The sequence below is a fragment of the Neolamprologus multifasciatus genome, chromosome 12 (genome assembly GCF_963576455.1).
Source record: "Neolamprologus multifasciatus chromosome 12, fNeoMul1.2, whole genome shotgun sequence".
NCBI classification, from domain to species: domain Eukaryota; kingdom Metazoa; phylum Chordata; class Actinopteri; order Cichliformes; family Cichlidae; genus Neolamprologus; species Neolamprologus multifasciatus.
In genome coordinates this window covers 4376490-4403186 of record NC_140450.1, presented here as the reverse complement: position 1 = coordinate 4403186, position 26697 = coordinate 4376490, and the positions used below count along the sequence as shown (strand labels likewise).

Here is a 26697-nt window from a genome sequence, read left to right as displayed (position 1 = left end):
GAGTAGGAGATGCTCTGTATCTCATTGTACAACTGTATAGTGACAATAAAGGCTTTCTATTCTATTCTATACTTTACACATTTCCCTTCACAGTTCGTGAGTAAGTATCTTCCCTCTAACAATAGCTTTTTCAAATCTACACAAAGTCACGCATTCCCATTATTTAGATGAGACTGGGAGCAGTAGTGCCGCTAAATAAATGCATTTATCATTTAGCTAGTCACTCTTCTTTAGAAAGACCACGTCTTGATCTTCACAGCTTTCAGAATAGTTTAGAGATGCATGGAGATGGCAGGAAAAGCATTTCTAAGATAAGTGTGAGACAGACTTTCTACAATTTGAAGGTATTCTGGAGTCCTGATACTGTTTCTAGGAGGGAGGCCCTTATCAAAAAGGTGAAAAAGAGCACACAAAGGGCAGCAAAACACCTGCAGAAATTTCTTTCCATCAACAAAGCCCACCTGGGTACAGCAGTTCAAAGCAGCAACAACATCAAACCAACAGCAAACCAGGACAACTTATCCGAAGGTACTGCATAAGCACTGTGGAGTAGGGATGGGTATCGTTTAGGTTTTATCCGATACCGGTGCCAAACCGGTACTTTTGAAACGGTGCCGGTGCTTAAACGGTGCCCAAACCGGTGCTTAAAGAATGGAAAACACAAAATTGGTCCAAAAACCTCTCATGTTCAGCTGTTTTTTTGTAAAAAGATAACAATGTTAGCCTTTTCTGCAGGTATAGGGCATATATGGTATCACTCTGGGCTGGAAGCAGTGCTTAAACAATGGAAAAAAACACAAACTTTGTCCAAAAACCTCTCATGTTTAGCTGTTTTCCACTTTTTCTTCGGTCATTTTAGCCTTTTTGGCCAGGGTGAAGGGAGTATCTGCCATCAAACAAGAAGACAGCCGCATGTAGCTATGATGGTGTTTGCTAGTTCACGTTACATGCATTAATTTAATAACGCGGTTAGCTTACTCAACGTAAATTACACACGAACAACATTAAGCTACTCACGCAGAGAAGAACGGCTGCTGCTGCCATCATCATTTCTGCTACACTGGCAGGGCTAGGTTCATCGGATTTAAAGTGTGACCTCCTTTGACAGTATCAGCTTAAAGCACTTGTTGCAGCTGCTGAGTTTGCATCTTTTGCTGTGAAGTACACTAGTGATGGGTCGTTCGCGAACGACATGGCTCTTAGAGCCGGGTCTTTGAAGTGAACGATGCGAGCCGGCTCCTTATTGGGAGCCGTGAGGTTTTTTTTGTTTTTTGTTTTTTTTTCTCTCTCTCTCCCTCTCTCTCGCCCTTTTTTCCGCTAAACTCCGCATGCGCGGCCTGTACTTTCCGCTGGGCAGAGGGGGGAGGGGCGTTAGTTACACTGGCAGTAGCACAGGAACAGAGCCAGAGAGAAAGAGAGCGAGGGACAACAATGTCACATTAGAAAGGTATAGTAACCATCCACTATTTTCAGTTGCAGATGATAAAGGATTCAGAAATCATGCAGGCCCATATGACAGAGAATGTGCATCTTCTTTTTGTTTTAATATTTTAATTTATATTTAATTGTGTTGTGGTTTGCAGTGTTTTGTGTTGTTTCACGTTAAATTTGTTTAAAAGGAAAAAGCTGAAAATTTAAATAGTTAAAAGTTTAAAATGTAAATTGTTGTTTTTTGTATTATATGATTTATTTATTACATTTTATGTGGAGTGAATAAATAAAGTATATTTATGGTGGACCTTAGAGATAAAGCACGTACAAACTCCAAAACACGTACAAACTCCTAAGCATGTACAAACTCCAAAACGCGTAAAAACTCCAAAACACGTAAAAACTCAGAAGCACGTACAAACTCAGAAGCACGTACAAACTCCAAAACACGTACAAAAGACATCAGAAGTGCTCCAGGTTTCTAGGGCGCAGTGTTACCTTACCTAGTGGCTACACAAGCCAGGAAGTATCAACAACCGGATTTGGTGTGTGGTAGTAACAGGTAAATGAACTTTTTTTTTAAATTATTTGAATAAATATGAGTGCTTGTCTATAAATACACAAACAATACACACATGCTTTCAATTGTGTAATTTAAGTGATCTGGGTAGCTCTGTTTTGGAAGTTCAGTAAACGCTAGAAATGTGTTTTGGAGTTTGTACATGCTTTTTGGAGTTTTTATATGCTTTAGAGTTTGTACGTGCTTTGTCTCTAGGGGCCATATATAAACACATATAAATAAAACCACTTTTTTTACATTAGTAATTCCTTTAATGCATAATTTTATATTATTGTTAATGATTAAATAATTAAAGCAACAAACAACCTGAAGAGCCGGTTCGGAGCCGAAAGAGCCGGGTCTTTTTAGTGAGTCGAGCCGAAAGAGCCGGATCTCTAAAAAGAGCCGGAAATCCCATCACTAAAGTACACCCAGACTTTTGACCGCTTCGCCTTGGGCATTTTTAATTTGTAGCTCTGCTCTAAAAGAACGTACGTACCTGGACCCGCCTACTATCCTCGAAACGTAAAATGATTGGCTAGAATCTAAAGTGTATCATTCCATACCAGTTGGTGGCGGTAATGCACCTTTCAGTTGTTTGCCAACCGCCAATAGAAATGTAAGGAAGAAGAAAGTGTACCACAGCTCAGGAAAAAAAGCACCGAAATAAAGCACCGAAATGCGCGCTGCTTTTCGGTCTGGTTACTACCGTTTATGTCAGAACCGGTGCCATCATGGCACCGGATACCGGTACCCATCCCTACTGTGGAGGTTTCACAAAATGCAACACAAAATATCTGCTTGAAGTTGTTGCTTTAAGAAGAGTTCAGTTAATTTTCCCAACTTGCGGGCGAATACTTTTTCTGCTTTACAGAAATTCAAAAGAGTTCACAATTTTACGTGTGTAGTTCTTTTTTTTGTGAAATGAAATTGGTTTGTTTAGTTGTTTCCATGTCACCGTTCAGGTGTTTTCATCTGAAGGTGGGATGGTTCACCAGGTGGTGATGACACACATGAAGGTTGATGCAGGCCAAACATTTGAAACGTCAAGTCTGGCACAATGAAACTGGGAAATGAGCACTGAGCTAATGTGTAAATGTGTGTCCTATGCTTCATTTTTGTGCAGTTTTTCTCATGCACCATTTGAAATTAACTTTGGAACTGAAGACTGTTGTGTTTTAACATGTATATATGTTTTTTGGCTGTTATTACTATTTTTTTATGTGTGTTAACTGATTGACAAGAGGCAGCATGTGCAGCATAATTCAACACATTCAGCTTTTACCGGGTTGATATTACAATAAAAGTTTAAAGCCTAATTAAGATGCAACGATTTTCAAGTAATTTCACTTCCTAATAAATGTTCATACACGATTCAGTTTTCTTCATGTTCTTTTGATGACTAACAGAAAGGAAAGGAGCAAATACAGGAAGAAATACAAAAAATATACACGAGTGGAAGCACATTTTGTACTTTTATCTAAAGACAGCAAAACTTTACAAACTTTTCTATCCAATCCCCAGGAGAGATTTAGCCAGCGTGCAGCAAAAGATCAGCAGATATCTAATAAAATGCAGGACCTATTATGTCTGTGCAATATGTGAGTACATTTGGTGCTCCTGTGCCTCCAGACAATGACTTGCACCTCTTTCCAGACCCTCAGCCACAACCACAATAACACAACAGCCCTAGAGAGAACTCCCTGCCTCATCAGTCTATGAAATATTCAGACTCAATCCAGTGGAAAATACTCCCAGACAGTTTATCCCAGGCACCAAAAACACCAACTGCATCTTACTGTTAAACTGCTCGCTATTAGCAGCTGGGGAAATCCATCTCTCTTGGTGTTCACGAGTGGATCAGAGTCAAAGCAACATGCTGACCACCGCAATCCAGAAGCTGCTATAGGGCACATGAACTCCTGTGATACTCACAGCGACAGTGTGTTGGGTCGTGCTGATAGGAACCAGGTGGACAGGAAGCCAGGCACTGACTCCTATCGGGGTTCAGCAGGGGCAGGCTGGAGCCGCAGGACTGACAATCCCACCTGCTGGAACAGGTGGCACAGGATGATTGGCAGGCTGCGGGGGAGAGAAGGGAGAAAGGGGAACCAGCGGCTGTCAGTCACTTCCAAAATAAATTTTCACTTCACATGTGAGTTGCAAGACTGCTTGTCACATCTCAGTCCTCGCTCCTATAGTGGAAAGGAAAGGAAAATGGATGTGCAGCTCATTAAAAGGAATTATTAAATTAAATCCAGGGAGTGACTTCAAATTCCCTGACAGGCTGGCTGGGGTCTTCTAAGACTATGCAAAAGTACTGTTGAGATAACTATATTAGGCTACGCCATGATTTTCTAAAAATGGTCTTATTAAAGACTTCAAGTTCCTTAACATCTTTAACTTTAGCACTGACAGTTGTTTTGTGCAGTGAAGTGCACCTATACCACAAATAGATCAACTTTTTGGGATTTCCTTACCTGGATGATTAAGACCATGTATCTGTAAGCGGCACAATGAAACAAGAGCAACGAGAAGAAGGGAAACAAAGCAATGTGGAGGTTTCTGTTGTTTTTAATAGGAAATCTCAACATTATAGAATAAAAAGCAGCTAAATCCCTTTGAAACCACCACAGCCACCCACACAGACACACATAAGTAGAAGAAGAAGAGGAAAAGGAAGAAGAAGAGGAAGTAGAAATATAAAAAGCTCAAGGAAAAAAAGATTCCCAGAAAGATTAAAAGAAGTCTGAGAGGAAGAAGGAAAACGAGTGGGAGAGATAATCTTATCAACAATGTGAGTTCAGACTCACAACTTTATATTCGCCCACATGCACGAAGCAAAACAAAATAAAAGATGAAGAAACTTAAACAGTGATAACAAACACAGAAATGATGACTGTGTGCAGTGCACCACTGATACAAGCTAAGTGATCAAAAATGTGTCACTTCAAGCTAATCAGAAATCAATAATATTTATCATCCTGTACTTAAACTAATGTCGTTTTCAGGATTCCAGCAAACGGCCCAAATGTCTTGCTGATGATCACTTAAACAAGCATATTGATTAGCAGCACCTGGGTGCTACTTACCCTTTTATGGATGGAAACAGTACTGTAGATTTGAAAGCGAGTCCTACCTGCACACACTCGTCCTTCGGCGTAGAAGCCCACTGGACAGACAGACAGGCAGCGGCCGAGATGAAGTAAGGCCTGTGGGTCCCTGCAGCTGTCACAGTGATCAGGCGTTCCCGAGCACGACAGGCAGTCTGCGTGGCACTGGACTGTAAACACACATAAAGTTCATTTAACTCAGAGATTTGGATTTCAATAATAAGTTTGCATTTTGGTAAAAATCTGGATATTGGATTCCATTTTATTCAAGATTCAAGTTTATTCTACAACTCTGGACAAATACTGTTGGTGCACGCAGGAGCACTTGGTACTCCACACACATTTTCACATTTAATTTTATGCCAATTATATCTAAAAAATTAAAAAGTCCTGTGCACTGACACTCTGCAGAGGCAGACACATTAAACTATGCAAAACCACACACAGACACACACACAATTTATTTATTTTTTTAATAAATTCCATCCATTACATTTGGTTCTACGGTCAGACTGTGTTAGCAGTAGCACATTTTACTCGGTTAACATGTATCCTGTGGAGAGATTTTGAATACCAGTCTGCTGTCTGCCAGCAACTCCACTGGTGCACTTTGCGATCAAGAGTTAAAGTGCTTTCTCTGCCCACACTGGTTCCCAATTGATCCAGCATTTTCCCAAGTATTTATGAGTGCTAGACTGTTTCATTCATTTGCCAACTAATGGTACTTAAAAGTCACTCTTCACTGTGTAAGCCACCATGTAAACCTAAATATTAGGAGGAAATCTGAAGACCTAAAAACCCAAATATGCAGATTCTGTAAGTCCAAAAATAAAAACCTGAACAGTAACCCTCTCTGCTTTTAATATTGGACTTAAAAATGTCCTTTTTCATAAAGCATACATGTCTGGTTGCATCAGGTGAGCTTGAATCCTGCATTAGTTACTCTACAACAGACTAAGGCACCTGGGCGCTTCCCATGATGCACTGAGCATTTCTTCTTCACTCACCTCTTTTCACTCTGTCCTTACACACTACTCTGAATTTAGAGTCAAAGTTAAAGTAAACATCTCCACTATATACAGTACAGCAGCAGTCCCCAACCTTTTTTGCACCACGGACCGGTTTATGTCCGACAATATTTTCACGGACCGGCCTTTAAGGTGTCGCGGATAAATACAACAAAATAAAACCAGTACCTGTTCAAAAAAAAGATTTATTCATAACACACGGGAAAAGACCCAGGGAAACAGAGTTAATGATAAAAACTCAAAAAATAAATAAATAATAACGATAAAAACCCTGAAAACCATAAATTTCACACCCGAGCCTCAACTCTTGCGACCCGGTACCAAACGACTCACAGACCAGTACCGGTCCGTGGGCCGGGGGTTGGGGACCACTGCAGTCCAGTATATAGAGAGATGAGACGACGAGGCTCCAGTTACATCAGTACAAAAAAACAAACAAACAAAAAAGATATAAGAAGAGTAAGAAAATAAATATACACTTTATACACTAAATATAATAAATATACACTTTTAGTGTATATTTATTTAATCACTGGTTAATATTTAATCTTTGTCTCTCTTCCAGAGTCTTTTATCCTGTCTCCTTTGCCTCACATCCAACCGGCCAGGGCAGACAGCCGCCCCTCCCTGAGCCTGGTTGGCAAGGTTGGTTCCTGTTAAAAGGGAGTTTTTCCTTCCCACTGTCACCAAGTGCTTGCCCACATGGGGACATCTGATTGTTGGGGCTTTCTCTGTATTATTGTTATGTCTATACCTTTCTCATAATTTAGCGCTCTATAAATAAAATTAAATTCTATTGAATATGTGAACTTGCCTGCTAAAGATACCTAACAGGTTTCCTTTCGTGAGTGATGCAACTGTCTGGTATGATTTCACATACTTCCTCCGCGCCTTTGAATGTGACGCCAGCAGCTACTTTACGACTGTGAACATGTGATGATTTAGGAGTGCGATGTCTGCCCCATAACCATTGTTCCAGAGTGCGTCACTCACCCACACCATACAACACATGACAACAGCAGCTTTGATAAAAGTGGCACAATTTGATACCCATGAATGAATGAGAAGGTGCTTGTACACCGCTGTGAGGGCTGTGAGTCACGGGTTAAGACAAAATAGTAAGCGCTTCACAAGTCCTGTGAAACTGGAGGTTTTTCACAGGCTATGGGTAAAATGGGTCAGTTTAGATCTAAAGACTAAAGAGCACTATGTAAGGAAAAATGACTAAGCAAACACCAGCTGGTACAGGAAAAATCAGTGCTGATGCTAGACTGATTCTGGCATACTAGCAGTTTTATGTAAAAATTAATAAATAAAAGCTGTCTGACCCCTTTCTGTGTAAAGTCTTAGAAAACTGGTCTGTTTATCAGTATGCAGAGGGATCCATCAGGCATATGCACCACATAGATGCTGGTCTCAAGTCAGATGTAATCTTTCATTTGACAGTGAAAATGTGTTTCTGCATCTCTTTGACAAAGTGTTCAGTCTTGCACCCATAAAAATGGACTATAAAACTACCTTCACTCAGAAAATTGGATCAGAAAGTATTAGTAGGAGCACAAATTATTTTAAAAAGTATGTGATAAAGTATTTTACAGTATACTGAGTCTCATTCATTTTACCTACATACATATTTTTCATTGCTCTTTAAGGCTAAATCAAAACACTCATGACGTAAAAACTGGTAATTATTTATTTTCTAAAAGAAGTCTGTTTTCTTCTGCAGCAATGTTTTCTGTGACACGAAAAAACTGCAGAATCTCATCTTAAAATAAAATTTATATTTAAAACAAACAAACAAAAACTCCCCTCACTGTCCGGTGTTAAAGTTTTGCAACAGCTTTTTATATGCCCAGGTTTCTTCTGGAAAATTACCTGCCCTTTAAAAGCCAAAACACAACCTCTTAAAAATTAATACGGTCATCTCCTGAAACTACAGATTCGGGGAAATACAGCAATAATAACACTGTCGTATCTGGATTGCAGAACAAGCAAATGCATGCAGTCTCTTGTTAAACAATAAGCGAGGTTGCTTGCACTTGATTGCACTGTGATTGCTCCATTCATTATGTGAATGCATTGAGTAAATGAAGTGCGTGAAGCTTGAGGAAATGTGACTGAGGGATCTGATTAATGTGACAACTGCAGATGGAAGAGAAAAAGAAGAAGAAAACACAAGAGCAAGGACAAGAAAAGACTCCAAGCACAAAGAGCTAGAGCGACAGGAGAGTGGGACGATAACATGAGAAAAATGAAGATGAGACTTAACGGCCAATAAGGCTGTCAGTAAGCCAGGATCTACTGTTCTATATATCTCTGTCCATCTCTTTTCCTACTCTAGTACCACTCGTTACACCCTCTCCCCGACTTCATTGTCCTTTATAGCTTCTTTCTTTCTCATTCATCCATTTCCTTTCCATCTGCCACTCAGTCTCACTTTTTGACCTCCCTTTTCATCCCACAACTGAAGCTATGTGCAAAAATAAGAGTTTAAGAGAGAGGAAGTCAAGTATGAAAATGGGAGGCTAAGACAGTTAGCGGTGCAAGTTGACGGCTGACGGCTTTACTGACTAATATTGTCACGGTTCTGGGTCAGTTCAACCCAGTATTTTGAGTTCTGATGTTTTGGTTATTTTTGAATGATTGTTGTGTTTTTCAGGTGCTATGATGATGATGATGATTATTATTAGAATTCCATGTTTCTGTTTATTCGTGTTTCAGGATTTGTGTCTCATGTTTAGCATTGAGATCCATGTGTTATATTCTGTCCGTCTCTCAGTGTCTAGTCTGCGTCCTTGTGTAGTGATCTCATGTTTCCTGTTTTATTGTGAAGGTCTGCGTCTCATGTGAGTGTATTTAGTTTTACCTCCCTTGTCTCGTCTCGTTAATTACTCCCAGCTGTGTGTAATCTCCCTGTGTTTCTCTGAGTATATTTAAGTCGTGTCTTCTGTTGTTGTAGTCGCTGGTCCGTCTGTGTATCCATCAGATTTCATCCGTGTGTTCTTCCTGCTGTCCGTCATCACTTACCTCCGCCCATCCCTCTTCATGTTCGTGTCCTGGTTCATGTTTTGTAGTTTAGTTGTTCCCAGTTCAGATAGTCTGCAGTCCAGTTTACCGTTTTTCTATTTTGTACTTTACTTTCAATAAACCACCTTCACACCTTTAAAAGTGCCTGCGTTTGGATCCTACTTCATTATCTCCACACGGCTCACTTCACTCACCGTGACTAATATGAGTACCAGCCAAGTGTTGATATCTTTATTAAGCTGGGCTCTCCTGTCTTACGAATCTTCTCCATGTATTTAAACATAGTCTCCTGGCAGTTTGTGAAAAACTTGCACAACAGCCGTGTGTTTGTTTGTGGACACCAGGTCTTTTTCTTTAGTGGAACACATTTATTTATCACACCTGGTAGAAATCAGTCTCTAAATACTTGAAGTCCAGTTTAGACCAACTGCAATTACTTCATCTTTGAGCCAACATGGTCAAATCGATCTAAGGCTATCTGCACTGATGAGTCCAACTCATTTGAATTGTATCTCTTTGCAGGAGAGATCAACAGTAGACCCCACCCAGCTGGTTGCCAACTGGTTGCAGTCTGAGTCAGCTGAGAGCCACTTTGCAATAATACTTATGTTGGATCTCACGTCAGCCTTTGACACCGTTGACCATCACACCCTACTTGAAAGGCTAAAATACTGGGACAATCTGATATCCTTGTGCTGGTGTTGTTTCCTCGTCATCATAAATAATGTTGTTCAAGGTTCAACATTGCAAGTGACCAATCAGCTTCTGCTGACGTCATCTGCAACCTCGAAAAAAACAAACGCCTTCAAAAAATTTACTTCACTTGCGAGAAGAGAAACCGCCTCTGTAAGGACAGTATGTATAATGCTTACCGTTTATTAAAAGAAAGTATCCTGAAATGCAAAGAATTCAAGTTCCTGGATCGGCGGACAGAAAAGCAAGTGACCAATCACAATGTGATTGGTCACTTGCAATGTTGACCCTGGAACAACATTTATTATGATGATGTGGGAACAACACTGACACGAGGATATCAGATCATGCAAAATACTGGGTTGGTGTAACTGGATCTGCCTTAGAGTGGTTCTCATCATATCTGTATGAATCTAACTTTTTTGTGGCAGTTTCTAAATACAGGTCATCTTCCACGTCCCTGTACTATGGTGTGCCACAATGGCTCTGTGCTGGGGCCTTTATTGTTCTTAATATATCTACTTCCCCTCCAGCATGTTTTGATCCCCTTTGAGGACATTTGCTACCACTGCTACGCAGACGATATCCAGGTATACATTTCTTTAAGCCCCAAGATGTTTCTAAGCTACAGACTTTGAATGAGTGCTTAGATTCCATTAAAGTTTGGATGGCTGACAACTTAACGAAGGAAAGCCTGAAATCCTTGTATGTGCCCCTGATAGACACATAGCTAAGATAATAAATGCTCTTGGTTCCTTGGCAACATTTGTGAAATCGTCTATCAGGAACCACATCTTTTTAGAATTGCATTTTGTTAACTGTCGTCTGTTTTGTTTTATACTTTGTTATCCTTGTGTGAAACACTTTGGGATCTTTTATCTAGAAAGGTGCTATATCGCCGTCCTGCAGCAACCAAGTCACTACTTATGGAGGAATTTGTGAATTTCTTTTTAAAGTCGATGACGTTCTGCCTTGACTTTGAATGTAAATAGTTCATGTGAATTTTTATATATGCATACGCCAACAGATTTGCAGTTTATCTCAGATACTTGGCGTAGTAATGTGAAAACAGACTGACTTGTTCTAATTGCCATTTTATCACCACCTTAACAGACCAAAGTTGCTTTAACCTCCTAGGGCCTGGCGACAACATATGTGGACATCACATTTTGTGTTGTCTAGACCAAAGTACTAAATTGTGCTCTACAAGGGCCTGAAATCCACTTACGAGGACATTATACTGCCAGTGTTCTATTGAAATTTTAAACAAATATCCTCATATGTGGATCTCATTTTTGTCAGAAACAAAAATCAGGTAAAAAAAAAAAAAAATCTGGAAATTCTTTGTTTTTGTATTCATCAGGTCCCAAACAGCCCAAATATCAAAGACAAATTAAAAATGCATGCCATGGAAGAGTTCAGGTCTTAGGAGGTTAAAGATGGCAACTGACTGTGAGCAACCAATCACAACGAGATTGCAAATTTATTGGTCACGGTCACACTTCTTTGGTTGAAGCCAGGGTTATGGGCTCAAATTGTGGTCATAAATATTTTGTACTTGTAAATCAGGATTTGTATGTGTAAAAAGAATTTGTGTGTGGACTTAGCCAAAAAATACGTGTGAAACTCTGCACTCAAGTTTCAAGTTACAAGTACGAATTTTGACCCTATTTTTCTTCCTTTCATCTGATTGGCCAATATCATGTCAATCACAAATTTAACATTCCAATCAGAGAACAGATGGGTTTGGCTATTGGAGGGGTGCTTTATGGAGCTTCAGGTCCTGGCGGAATAAATGCCCTTTTACATGCCAGCCCAGCGTTTTCCTTCGGTGCTGTGGAAATGACAGTCTTCACTAGTGGGGATAGTTACAAAGCTTTCTTTGTTATGAATTAGCGATACATGATTTTATTGAACATTTGAAGATAAAAAAAAATCCGGAAACTGTTTTAGAGGACAAAGTCAGAGATAGAAACGACAAGGAGCCCCACAGAGCTCAGCAGCCAGTGCGACAAATTCTGGATCCCTTGGCTTTTAGTTAGCAGTTAGCATTAGCAGCACATGCTGCGTCCGCTGTGAAAGGGCCTTTATGCTGCGCACTGTGACTCAAAGCAATGGTCCCGGTCAGCCCTGACACTGTGTTAAACTAATCCTAAAGTAATAATGGTATTTCTAACCACTGATATACCACAACTTTATCCTTTCAACAGCTACTGAAAGTTTGGGGACCTAGCTTCTATCGGATATTTATATAGAGATCCTCCAGCTTCAAACTGTATTACCCTTCAAGGACCTGCAGTTCAAAAAAGCGCCCCTCCGACAGCCAAACCCATCTATTCTCTGATTGGATTGTTAAATTTGTGATTGACATGACATTGACCAATCAGCTGAAAAGAAGAAAAATAGGGTCAAAATTCGTACTTGTAACTTGAAACTTGAGTGCAGAGTTTCACACATATTTTTTGGCTAAGTCCACACACAAATTCTTTTTACACATACAAATCCTGATTTACAAGTACAAAATATTTATGACCACAATTTGAGCCCATACAGGGTCTCTGTTTCCTCTAATGTGGTTGTAGCATTAGGTTTATAGGCATTAAGAACTACTTAGGCAGGTATAGGCAGTAATGTTTAGGGAATAAAACTTGGTTATTAGTCAATAAAGTTAATCATTTAGGTTAAGTCGACTCAGCGAGAGTGAAGCAGTGAAACTTTTTGGACAATAAAACATTCTTGGCTGGGGTTAAAGATCAGTTTGTTTGTTATTTCCTTGGTTTTCACCTGGATTTTTTACTCTCTGAAGAGTCTTAACAACAACAAGCTGCAGGCACGAAATGCTTCTCACTTAAAGATATCAGTTTAAGAGTTGCATTGACTGTAACAATAACACAGGACAGTCCACGTCCAAACACTATCTTGCATTGAGACCATGACGGCATTCTCCACTCTTCCTGCAAAAAATTAGTTCCTGAATATTAGTGAAAACAAAGAAGTATATTTTAATACAGAACAGTACTCATGACTGCTTACAGGAATCTTTCTCCTTTGCCTTGAGTGAACCAGAATAGCTTTTGTCTCGTCTTCAGGATAAGGCCGCACTACAGGACAGGTTCAGAAATCACACACTTTGATCCAAGCTGCTGTTTACAGAACGCTGCCTCGACGCTCTCGCGCTGTACTTTAATTTTCTCACAAGCGTGACGAGCCAGAGTCCCTGAGGCACAAAATTAAAAAACTGCAGCATTGATTAACAGTTGTATTAAAACAACTGATCCAGAGGTGTGTATCCAGGCGCACTTAACCATACAACACCGCCCCAATAATGACAAACACCTAATGAGAAAACCCTCACTCTGGAAAACTGCAGATGTGTTAATATTAGACAAGGTTGTTGTTGTGCTGTTGCTTTATAAAAGTGTAAGGGGCAAAAAAAATAACTGCCAATTTTACTGTTCGTACAAGCTTGACCTCCACCCGAGGCTGGTCATGTGCCGTAGCCTGGAAAATAAGCCAACTTGCCAACATTACGGACATTTGGCTGATGAGTTTTAGTCATTTCACACCCTGACACACACTAAAAAGGCAGTGCCTCACTGTAATCCGCCTAACTCTGCTAACTTTTTCAATCATAAGACTCTTTATTTAAGACACTAAAGCTCTAAATAGCATCAGATTAATTCAACCGTTCCTAATTTTGTTAATCAAAACCGATTAAACAATGATAAGGTGGTGATTAAGAGGTTTAAAAAGTACTTGGAGTAGTTCAGTAGAAAGAAAATAGATTTTAGGTGAAACTGCTCAGAACAAAGTTAATATTTTCTTTTTAAGTAAATGGGTCAAGATTTATTGATTTTTTTAATCTGTACAGCTGATATCTCCAAAACTTTGCAACTCACACTAAAATAACTTGAACGGCTCGATAGCACCAGAAGAAAATAAAACTTTTTATTTTGGGGTAAACTGCTCTTTTAATGGTGTGCTTATTTATGTAGCATCCATGCAGTTATTAATCATCTCAGCCCCTGTAAGGAGTCACAGTCCTACGTCACAGTAGGCCTTGGGAGAGTTTTTCAAACAATAATATAAGGTTACATACTGTAAATGCTTTCTGATATATTTTTTTTTTTTTTTGATCGATTGCATTATTATTTTTTCTTTGGCAAACACAAAAACATGATTATTAATTTATCAGTGTTGCTTCCACACAGCAGTGCTGAAGGTTTATCTGGAAACTGTTCCAGGATTTTTTGTCTGTATTTAAGTTTTTGGATTCTCGGTGAATATGTACAATATGTCTGTTTTCCACTGTTATTCTAGGGTTTGAACTTTTGATGTTTGTGTTTAGATTTCTGATTTAATTGTTTTATTGGTTTTAATTCTGTTACTGATATTTGGTGAATCTTATAAAAGCCGAACAAGGGACACGGGTTAGAAACAACAGCTCTAAACCCTGAGCAGCACATGGGTTTCATGCATGAGAACTATGTTAAACTGAAATGACTTCATGTACCATGTTTGAATCTGGTTCATGATTTCTTTATTGTTTTAAACGTCAGTTTGATTTCTTGTGATATTGTTGAGTCTTTGATTTCTGTTTTTTTGGGTAAAAGACGTTGTTTCGTGATCCTGTGTTTTCAGTATTGTTTAAGTAGGTTGAGCTTTAGCTTTATTGGATTGTTTGAGTTTTGATAGTTTACAGTTCGAGTGCTAGTGTTTGTTATGTCTTGTGTGTTTGGTTCCCTCAGTGTTACCCTGTCTGTTCCCTCTGATTCTGTTTCTTTGATGACTGAGTCTTCTTGTCTCCATGTTTAGTTTTTGTCTTTTGTTTATTTCCTTTCCCAGCCGGCCCTCTGTGTACAAACGGTCCCGTCTCCCTCTTTGTCCTTGTCAAATTGTTTGTCTATGCTCTCTGCTTCCTGTTTTCTGTAATTCCCCGTTAACGTTTTGAATTGTTGTTTTGTGTACTGACTTACTGGCTTTGCAAACAGCCAATAAATATCTTGCTTTTGTCTAACACTGACTGCCTTTGTGTCCTGCATTGTGGTCCTGCTGTACACTCCACCTCACAACAGTAATGGGCCATGACTGAGGCTCAGGTGCATACACAGTTTTAAGAAAAAGAACTGTTCATGTTTAGGCTGTATCATTACTCTGTCAATGTTAGGCAGTAAAACACTAAGTGAGCCATAAAATAACAGGCTAATGTTATCTGGTAACCCCAATTTAACAATGAAATTTGTTACACTGTGAGATTTAGTGTAAGAGTACAGGAAACAGAGTTATCTAATTAGTTTATATTATCTCCACATGCTTAGAAACGACTCGAAACATATTTTAAAATATTTAATTAAAATATTAAGTTAAGGAAACGCTCACTTAGGACTGATCCTATTTCGCGGTGACAAAATAAATGGGACCGAATGTAATGTGTGAGTCTAACAGTGTCTCACATTTTCGTATATTATTACAAACATTATAAATGCATGAGATTATAATACAATTATTAATGTGTCCAAGCTGAGACGAACAGTTAGGCTGCAGGCTCCTCACTGAAGGAGTCACAGAGAAGATTTTTATCTCAAAGCTATCACGGCGTCCGTGCCGTGTATTAACCTGTATGCAGCTCCACACAGGTTAACACACCTATGGCACCATATCCGAAAGTTGGGAAATAGATTTTACTGCTAAGTATGAAACTTTGAAACGTATTTCATCAATTTCAAATACCTCATTTGGGTCGGATCAAAGCAAAATAAGAAGCTGACATCTTTCCCCATCAGACCTGAACACTGCACCACTTCTGGTTATGCCCCTCAGGTATGAACTGCCCAATCAGAAAAGAGGCTGCGGACCTCTGGGCCGGTGTACAGCCATGATTAATAGGCTTAAAGGATGATTTACAGTTCCAGCAAAAATTGAGAGAGAATGAAAGAAAAGGAGGTTGTGTTCTTTTTCCCCCTTTTCTATTTTTAGCCACAAACTGAACTCAGTCGGGATGTTCAGATCACTAACAGGGAGGAAAAAGGAGGCGGGGTCAATAACCGAACACGTGACATGTGAATTTATCACATCGACATGTTAATTTAGTGAGCTAACCTTGTTTAAATCAGTTTCTAGTCAGACATGAATATATCTGTTATGGACCATCCTGGGCATACTATTGCATGCAAAAACACATACAATGCAATGTGTAATTATAATTTATACCATTGGATAGATCTTATAAATTCTTAGACATTTCTGAACCTGAGGAATGCCTCACTCATCACTGGGGGATTTGGCAGGCAAAGCCTGGCCCGTGGGCCTTATGTTTGACACCCCTGTTTTAAAGGCTTGTTGTTTACTAATGCCGGGCTCACACTGTGCGATTTTTTCAGTCGCGCGATTCAGCTCCTGCTCAAACTGTACGATTGACTCGCAGGGGTTAGAAGTTCGTAGGACACGAAGCAGGGTCTCACACTATACGACCCGATGCTCTGATGCGACCCGAGTGCTCACACTGTGCGTCCATAAAATGAAGGTTATAACAGAAATTCTGTCGCTCGCTCTCCCTCTCTGTCTTTCACTCACACAGACACACACCACCATCAACTTTGCTAAATTGCTCATGAAAAACATGATCAGTCAGCTGTGATTGAGCAGCAATGTCCATCCAACTATTTTCACGGTTGTTGTGGTCGTGATAATTTTGTGAGGCCACATCGAAACGGCTCGGAGGAGCTTTCCAAAGTTCTACAAGTGCCTCCATCGCTTGTGTCCAGATCACACGCTGCACTGCCGTGCTGCGCCGTCTTTTTCGCTGACATTTGTGTTTGCGTGTGCGCAGTGTGAGAAACTGCGGTGAAACCCTCACGACCAAGCGATTGATGATCGGGAGCTGGTCGTGAGGTGTTAATCGCTTCTTGTTACCCCACGTATACTACACGATGCAGACCAAAATCGGGCCGATCGCCAAAACGGTCGCACGACTCAAAAATCGGCTCAAAATGGGCCAAAAATCGCACCGTGTGAGCCCGGCATAACACGTGGTTATGACGAAACTGTCATGAAATCATGAAATCAAGTCAAATCAAATGAAGGGACAAGATGTTTGTTCATAGTCCTAATTCTGCTAAATGTGGGCAAGTTTTGGTTGGAGGCAGGTAAACGGTTCATGTGGAGACTGTATTTGCTGAAATGCTAATTAGGAAAAAGCAGCGTGAACAAAAACAACAGAACTGAATAGAATAATGTATTTATTTTTAGAATATTCTCAGTCTATTGTTTGAATTGGTCGACACCAGCATGCACGCTTGTGAATATGATTAATGAGTGTGGTTTTTTGTGAATTTACTGCATAAATTAAATTAATTTAGTGCAGATCTTTTTTTCCCCTACTGGGCGCACTGAGATACTCAGATTAATAAAACAATCAGCTACTCCAGGATATTACATTTTATACATTTCCCATGTTGTTTTTCCGTGTTGTGGACTAATTAGACTGTTTGTCTGAGAATATGCATACTTTAGATTTGAGACATTTGAATATTCTGCTGTAAAAACTGAGAGAGCATGAAGACTGCCGAGGGACGTAAAACACGGAGACAATAAATGTGAATTAAACAGCTTCAACTATTGTTGTATCAAACTGAACATTTGAATGGCGCAGTGAAAAATGCCTCTGTATCCCAGCTGTAATTAGTTACTCACGCAGCCAACCTGAATTACAAGTCTGCCTGAACTTAAACAATGTGGTCCCTGTGTTTAATTGCCTGTTAGGTTATTTATTTATATGAGAAAATGGTTATAATTGCTGGCTGTGAATGTACCCATTTTCAGTCATTAGGACAGATGGAGCCGCCTCTTTCAAAGAGGGCGGTGAAGCATAAGAGCTTTGATGTGGTTTACAGGAGGAAATCAGCTAGAAGCCATAATTCAATGTCACTGGAAGAATTTTTATTTCTTAATTTGTGGTATTTCCACTTGGAATAAGTTTTTATTTGCACCTGTTAGAGCCAAACTTGCTGCTATTGACTCATCCTCTCATTTTCTTGCCAGTAAAAGTTTTTTCTCATCATTAATTGTTAAATAGGTTTATTTTCTGCCAAGGAGAAAGAGTGCAGGAGGAGGCAATACGATAAAAAATTAAAGCACCCACAGCAAAGAACAAAAAGGACCCAGAAATTCAACTCACATCACCACCAATGTTGTTGAACAACATGAGATTAATACACGTTAACATCAATATTAATATGCCGACATGAATGAGAATTTAGCAGTGACAGAGTGAGGAAAGACTTTTTGTTACACTCTCAGTGTGTAGCTGACGACATGCTGACACACACGGAGCAGATCGCCTTACAGCACAGTCATCACAAAGGAAAAACAAAAATGATGTTGCATGATTTCACTTTTTAGCCAAATAGCGTCTCGTTTACAGGGAACACGATTTTGACTACATACTTTCAGGATGAATGAACAGAAAAAAGACAAACACATTTACACCTGAGCAGTACAGACGTGGCGTTTGATAACGAGGGGAGAAAAAGATAAAGAGCTCGGCTCAGGAAATGTTCTGGAGGGGGCAGAGATGTTTCACAGAATCAGAAACTCAGGTTTTCATTCATGACTCCTGATTTTTCACAAACAAAAATCAAACATACAAGGGGAAAAAGTCAATCAGAGAAAATCCACAAAAATCAGTTTCTCCGACTTAAGGCAGGCAAAGATAAGAAATGCAGTGTACCTTCAAACATTTCAGCATGCCAGGTAGGACGTTTATACTTTTAACGTTTTAAACTTTACTTTAAACTTTTATATGTTTTTAGTGAGTACTCTCGGACATTTTAATGGTTATGGTCGTAGCCGTTGTTAAAATGATTCTGGTGAATGTATGAAACGGGTAGTTTTACAATTGGGTTATGGTTAGGTTTAGGCATTTGTTTTTGATGGTTAGGGTAAGTGGCTAGGGAAAGCAGTATGTCAAAAAGATGTCCCCACAAGATATGAATACCCGACATGCGTGTGTGTCACTTTTCCTGCATGGTAACATACCTTGGTGACACTCGGGGCAACATTGGCCGTCCTGAATGACAGCCAGGGTGCCCAGAGGGCAGGTACGGCAGGATCTCAGATAACAAGTCACCTGGGCATCGTGGCATTCGCATTCACGACAACTGCCATCACTCCATCGAGCAAGGTTCTGTAAAAGAGAGGACATAGTATTTGCAGCTGTAAATGGGAGGTTAATGTTCTCATTATGCTTAAAGTGTGACTGCGGTAAAGGCTTTTATAGAGGACACACAGAATGTGGAAAATACTGAAAAGACAGAGGATTTTGACTTGATTAACGATTAAAAAGGATGCCACACAGAGAAGGCAGTGGTCTGAATGCTAACCAGCTGCATGTGTCCGTTTTAAAAGAAGGCTGACAGTCACGAATCTCATATATGTTTTTTGAAACAGAAAGAGTGAACTGACTGAGGTCCTCTAAGGGGAGATATTCGAACAGGCGACAGCAGGAATGTCAGTCACAAAGGGAAAAGAGCCTCACATGGAAAACTGAAACATTTTTCAAGAACCTGCGAAGACTTCTCAAACTTTCTACTGTCCACACGGGGAACCGAGCAGATCGCTTTAAAAACTAACGTGTGCCGTCACCTGGCTCTGACACCAGCACTACCATTATTTAAGAAATTCTACAGGTGTAAGAGCGAGTTTTCCTCATTTGCAGATAATAGGTTTTTTTTCCTGAAGAGTTTTAGACTTCAGTCCTCTGAAGAACGAGATGATCTAAAGCTTGTCTTTAGCTTGATGTGAGAGACTGATAAACCTTGATTTTATCAGTCTCTCACATCGTTTTTAAGTTCTGATCCAATCCTTTTTATATAACTACTTCAGTTCATTGATGTTTGTGGCCATTCATTTAAGCACAGCTCCCATAACAGCATTTCAATCAAGGTTGAGGTCCAGACTTTAACTTGCTGATTCTTTTTCTTAGTTGTAGGTTTGTTGCTGTGCTTTGAATCATTGCTCTGTTGCAAAGCCAAATGGCCTCACACTGGACTCTAGAAAACTTTGGTAAACAGAAGAGTTCATATTTGAATCAATGATTGCAAAGTGCACACATCCGTCAGCTGCAAAACAAGCCCAAATCATCACCTCTCCACCGCTCTGCTGACAGCTGATATGAGGTGTTTGTCCTGATTTGCTGCGTTTGGAGTTTACCAAACATGGCGCTGTGTGTTACGACTATTTTCCAGAAGTCTTGTTGTCTGTTTGGATGCAATTTAGCGAACTGAAGTCACGCTGCCATGTTCTTTTTGGAGAGCAGAGGCTTTCTCGGGGCAGCTCATCCAAAAGTTACACTTGTTTTTCTAATTGCACTTTAATATTTAACATGCTAACTGAAACCTGTAGAGTCTGAGATGTAGCTGTTTTTGCAGCTTCTATCAGCATTGCACAGCCAGACCTTGGAGTGAAAGTCTGAGACATCCACTCCTGGGAAGATTCTGCTATTGTGTTAACACACCTGAATGCTCCAGACGAGCACGCTGCCAAAACATCAGCTTTTGCAGAAGTGTTCACCTCTTAGCAGCATGTAGCGGCTACTTACCCACTTATGGATGGAAACCATAAGTTTCATCAGTTTTTCCATTTCATGGAGTCCTTAGAAAACCTTTTGTTTGCGTGATCGTGCGTATGAGCACAGTTATAAGTACAAAATCAATACGAGCTTAATAAGCTTGTTGTTTAAGTGACATTAGTAATTATTCATCTCTGACTCTCTTCCACAGCATGTCTTTGTCCCGTCTTCCTCCTCTCACCCCTACTGGTCCCAACAGATGGCCTCGCCCCTCCCTGAGCCTGGTTTCTTCCTGTTGAAGGCAGTTTTTCCTTCCCACTGTCGCCAAAGCACTTGTATGCTCACATATGGGATCACATATATTATTGTTGAGGTTTTCTCTGTTCTCTTCGTCTTACTGTAAGGTCTTTATCTTACAATATAAAGCACCTTGAGGCAAATGTTGCTTTATTCTGTGATATATAAATAAAATTGAATTCAATTCAACGGAAGTGAATCTATGCTATTTAATCCCAATCAGCTTTCTTTGCAGAGGTGAGTAACTACCTGTGTGACAAATGATGTGAACAGCTTGGCTTAGCATCAAGAATAAAAGCAAAAACCTTTTTTATTCAGCTTGATCGATCTGTGCATGACGAGAAATCTAAAAATGTTATGGTGCTAGCTGATTTCTGCACACTCTTCTCTCACTTGTATTTAATTCATCTTTAAAACTTCGTAAGTTAAAACTAATTTGGTCAATTAGCATAAGCCTCACACATGCACAGTATAAATCTGAGCTGGGCTGAGAGAGAAAACCTTGGCTCAACAGGACACTTTATATTCATATCTGAGATATTCTTTTATGCATGGCAGGTTGCAAACCTCTTTTTATTTATTATACTTAAGGTTGTAATAAAATGTTCCCATTTAGACCAATCGCAGCTTCAAATAAACACCTGAAAACGGTTTCATTTCTTTCAGTTTCCCTGTAAATAGTCTGTTTATATGCCTTTAAATCAACCAGAAGATAAGTGTTGGGTAAACACAGTTCATTATTCTAACTCATTAACTTTCCGAGCTGTTATTTTCCAAGTCACTCGTGAATTCAAACCAGTAATCATCCCGTCACAAACCTGCAGCTTCAACCTTTCGGTGACTCTCTCCCATCGCAGGAAAACACCAAAGCTGATACAACCGTGTATAAATGTGTGTAGGCGCATAATAAGTATGCAGTATCTATCTGTTTTTGTTTACTCGTGGTAAGATTAATTCCTCGTGGGACCAAAGAACAATCTATTCAAAAGGATAATAGTTCTCCCGACACTCGCTCTGAGCCACAGCGTCGTTCACCATCCTGCAGCGCTACATTAGCATCGTCCCCATCAATGTGAAAAAATTAAAGCTTTGCATTGTGGTTTTCCAGGTCTAACCTATGAATAATGAAGCTGACGAGCCTCTAAAAGAACACAAACAAAAGACTGTGACCTGATTAATTTCACAGCTCTGTCCAGAAAAACACATGTTTATTCCGTCTGAATGCAACTGTAATTTCCAGTGTTTGTGTTTGTGTACAGCTTAATAGCGATGTGTTTGTTTTCATAACAGCCTCCTCTGCAGAGAGACTTCATGCCACTTAGCTTCTTTTTTCTTATGTGAAGGGAAAGAAGCCCTGTGGAGTCTTCGTCTCTCCCACACAGTAGGAATTCTTTGCCTGATTTTGCAATTTTCCATCTTGTTTATAAGCAAACAAGCTCAAAGTCAAATCTACACTTGTGATAGAAGTACCTTGTAGGATTTTCCCTTGTGCACACAGGAAGGTTTCGCAGACGAACACTCGGGGCAGCATTTCCCCGGCAGGTTAACGAGCTCAGATCCCTGAAAAAACAAAGAAAATGTACATTTTTATAAAATTCTCCTCGTGAAGTTACAGACGGCAGCTAAAAGAAAAGAGTACAGCACAAGAGAAAGCTATTTTGGAAATGATGAAGGAGAATAAAGGAGTAACGTGGAAAAGAAACAGAAAAAGAAGGAAACAGGACAAGAACAACGAAGGAAGGGGTAGGAGGGAGAAGGGAGTATGGTTGGAAAGAAGGTGGAAGAAAGCAGTAGACAAAAGAATGTAAATTAATTAAAAAAGACTGGAAGAAGAGGCAGACAAAGGGGAGGGAACAGAAAAGATAAAGGAAAAGAGAGCAAACCAAAGTATTTGCTGTTAATCTTCACATAGAAAAACAAGCTAAAATGAGTCATCTAAACAGCATAACCTGATGGTTATTCACTTATAATTTGATTGCTGGTTGCTACTTATTAATAATTTAACTTTTTCCTCAAAAAACTATTTTCTCTGCACCAAACTCCACCCACCAAGTTTCCTCTGCTCACTGAGCACAAGAAATTGGAAATCCACTCGTGTTCGTGACAGCATGACCAAATGAAAGTATTGCTCCATCCTCTTGAGATGTTAGGTTAGCTGTCGGGTACTGTAGCTACTTGATTCCTGTAATTGGTGGATATTGCTCTAAAATAAGCTAAACTAAGAGCGACAGTTACTCAGCTTCTCCTGGACGGCTCTGCAGAGAAGGCGAGCATATTGTTGAATGGATCAAGTCATGAGAGTAGTGGAAATCATTAAATATTTGACAGTTTTGCAGCCTGCAGACAAAGAAAACTGCCCATGATATCATGCATCACATTAAAGTAAGACGGTTACGTTATTTATACTGACTGCACACAAATTACTGTCTTTTATGTATGTATTGACGTAGATGGACTCCCAACAAGACTCAAGCATTACTATGATTACCTGGGTCATGATTTCTGGAGGGAGGCGCTGCTCCTGTGGTTATTTTTGGCACTTTAAACACTACACACCATTTAGTTCCATTATATTCAAGACATGGAAGTCATCTCTGTTGCAGATATCACCAAAATCTGGCATCTAGAGGCGGAAACTGCTTCTGTAACTTACCAATTTCTCCCATGTGTTATTGATTTTAATGGCTCCTCCTACACCCATACGCATTTAAACTTTAAGAAAAGATGAAACTTGGAAATAAAAGATGCATGTCACAGCAGTAGTGTCCCAATACTGCAGTTTTCTAAGACTAGAGGTCCTTTCAGTACCATTACAGTAGGTACATTATTAGTGCAGGAATCATAAAATAACTGTATAACTGTACCCCAGTGCCTTTCTCCGCCTCCTGACCTACACATCATTAAACCCATAACCTTGTCTTAATTGTTTTGCACACACACAAACACACAGTGGAAATTGGCTCTATCTTCTTTGCACGGTGACCTTGTTGAGTTCAAAGTTGGAAAAATGCCAGTTATGCTACTTAGAGCTAATGACACTTAGCAGCTGTAATTATCACCATACAGCATGATTAATGAGGGCTTATTTGGTCGTGGTCGGGGATATTAAAGCAATATTATTAAATCTGCTTGATGTAAAACTGGATGAGGTGTTGAGTCAACGTGGCGTGGAGCCTAAAGCGGGGGGACTGAAGCAACTATGGGAACACCGGCTAATAACTTTAACAAATCCTCTAGGCTGTTTTGTTCAAACACACTCACCTACATTCCTGACTGGGTCAAGTCTGACCTTTGATGACTTAACATGAAGGCTATTATTGCTTCTGCTGTTGCACTCTGACTTTTAAAGATGCTTTTAATAACACTTTACATGACATTCTAGACCAGGGGCGTCCAACTCCAGTCCCCGAGAGCTACTGTCCTGCAGGTTTTAGACACATCCTTGTTCCGACACACCTTGTCACTACCCGATCCGTACCGCAAACCCGATCGGTACCCCGCATGCGCGAAAGGTGTCTACTTCCGGTCGTAGCATTTTACGATAGTTATGGGTCAGAGTATCGGTTAAGATGTTAAGAATAATAAGTATATCTTAAAATGTTTGCAATAATGAAGCATTTCAGTACAATGTAGACAAAAACGAAAAATAAAAAGATAGTTACGGATCGGGACTCCCCGATCCTTACTGCGCATGTGCAAAGTCGGACCGTACAAATGGGGTCTACCCGATCCGTACCGCGCATGTGCAGATGTTTTCTTCGTCTTCTGTTTGTTTAATGGCAGTGTACTCCCCAGTGTACGAGGATACTGCCACCTGCTGACCGAGCGAATGAACCCCATTGTAAAATGAATTGGCGTCATTACAAACGTGTGTTAAATTTGATTTAGTGATAGTCGAGTGTGTTTATGCTTGTCTGTGAGGAGAGGATTGACTGAAATAGTGATGTTGATGTCCGCTATCACTGTCAATTGCCAGTAAACACTTCATCTGGCTGCTGAATCTTCACGTGACATATTACAAAGTCTGTATTATTAATTCTGTAATTAGGCGCCATTCTTCTTATTTTACGGCGCTGTTGTTCAATCAGGGAACGCTCTCTGTTGAGGAGAAAAGCATGAATTTGTTTGTATACGGATTATCCATTGTTTAAATGTCCCGGGCAGTCGAAAAGGAGGCAGAGCTGTTGAGAAATGCTAGGAGCTAACTGGGCGCTAACCGTATCGTTCAAATATATTGAATGTCGCAATGTTGGCAAAGAGAGGAAGTGACGTAAGATTTGCGCATGCGGGGTACCGATCGGGTTTCCGGTACGGATCGGGTAGTGACAAACCTGAATCAAATGAATGGCTTGTTATCAGGCCTTTCCCAACCTTAAGGGCATGCTGAAGAGGTAATCCAACCATTTGATTCAGCTGTGTTGGAGTAGGGATGCATCTAAAAGCTGCAGGACAGTAGCTCTCTCATTTTTAGACTGAGTTTAAGGACACGGTCCAAACTGTTCATCCAAAAGGACATCATGCTGTGGTTTACATGGTTTGCATTAACAGAAACATTTTGAATAAAAGAGGAAAATCACTATAACTTAAACTTAGATCATTCCCAAATGATTTTGGATTAAATTTAGCATCTTTGTATTTCCATAGACTAACGAGGATGCTAACTAGTAGGACAGTCTTTTTCATCATCATGTTCAGGGTTTCCATCACTGCACTGTCAACTTGTCTGAGTCCATCATGTAGTAGAAACTACCAGGATGGGCAAAAATACACTTCTTTGCGTGGTCTGTATGTACAATGTAACAGGGATATACTTATATGATTGATGTGTATTTTTAACATGACTGTCAATTCTAATGTGTGTTTTCTACAACATTAGCTGTAGCTGTTAAGCTGCCAAATACTCAACCTTGACCTACAGTCAGCTACATAAGTGTTTAGACCAAGGATAGGCAACACTAGGCCTCGAGTGTCGGTGTCCTGCAGGTTTTAGATGTGTCCTTGATCCAACACAGCTGATTCAAATGGCTAAATGACCTCCCCAACATGTCTTGAAGTTCTCCAGAGGCCTGATAATGAACTAATCATTGGATTCAGGTGTGTTGACACATGGTGATATCTAAAACCTGCAGGACACCGGCACTCGAGGCCTGGAGTTGCCTACCCCTGGTTTAGACAGTGACACAGTTGTTATAATTGTGCCTCTGTACACCACTGCAGTGGATTTTAAATCAAACATACAAGTTGAAATAAGAAGGAATCGCCTGAATCAAAGCTGAGAGTTCTCAACTTGTGCTTTTGATGGAGATGTAACTAAAACATTTAAACAGATTTTAAGACATTTGATACGTTTTAAATGGTCTGGCATTTATGTAGCACTTTCCCAGTTTACTTCACTACAAGCCACGTTGACACAGCACTTTTTAATTCATGCATTTAGTGCTTTATGTACAACACATGCTGTTGCACACCCACAGGTGCATCGGGAGGGAATCTGGTGCTTAGTATACTGCTCAAGAATATTTCAACATATGCTGTGAAGAGGTAGATATCGGAACAAAGCCACAAACACGCAAAACTTGTATTGGTAAACGTGCATTTTAGAGATTTTAATACCTTTTAAGACCAGTAGATACTCCATATTTAACACTGACACTGTATTACTGTCTTAAGAGACGCTATGCATTTAGCAGAGCGGTTCAGCCTGGGGTAGGTTTAGTGTAGCTGAGCGCAAGTCATATTTTTCATCTAGTGACAAGCTCTAGGGCCAAGTTTCTTTCACACACCATTAGTTTCATCTTGTCTTTCAATTTACTTCATCTCAACTGAGTGAATCACCTGTGATGGAATCAGCCAACCTCATAACCTCAAATGATCGCCCTTCCTCCCATTCCACCCAAGTGTACGTTTAAACTGGTAAATTTCACTGTGGCAAATACAGGAAACTGAACAAAGTAACAGTGACATCTTCCATTAACTTTTAAG

The 26697-nt window shown here is 39.9% G+C and overlaps 1 protein-coding gene across 6 annotated transcripts in view; it reads right to left on the bottom strand.

The window, feature by feature from the left end:
- Positions 1–26697, bottom strand: part of fras1 (Fraser extracellular matrix complex subunit 1) — a 352607-nt gene that overhangs the window by 195585 nt on the left and 130325 nt on the right. For all 6 annotated transcript variants that reach the window (XM_085180995.1, XM_085180996.1, XM_085180998.1 and 3 more), the window contains 4 exons: positions 22186–22275; positions 18888–19035; positions 5130–5273; positions 3926–4072 (listed from right to left, as the gene is read on the bottom strand). In XM_085180995.1, coding sequence (XP_085037121.1) covers positions 3926–4072; positions 5130–5273; positions 18888–19035; positions 22186–22275 — 529 coding nt within the window. The remainder of the gene's footprint in view (positions 1–3925; positions 4073–5129; positions 5274–18887; positions 19036–22185; positions 22276–26697) is intronic.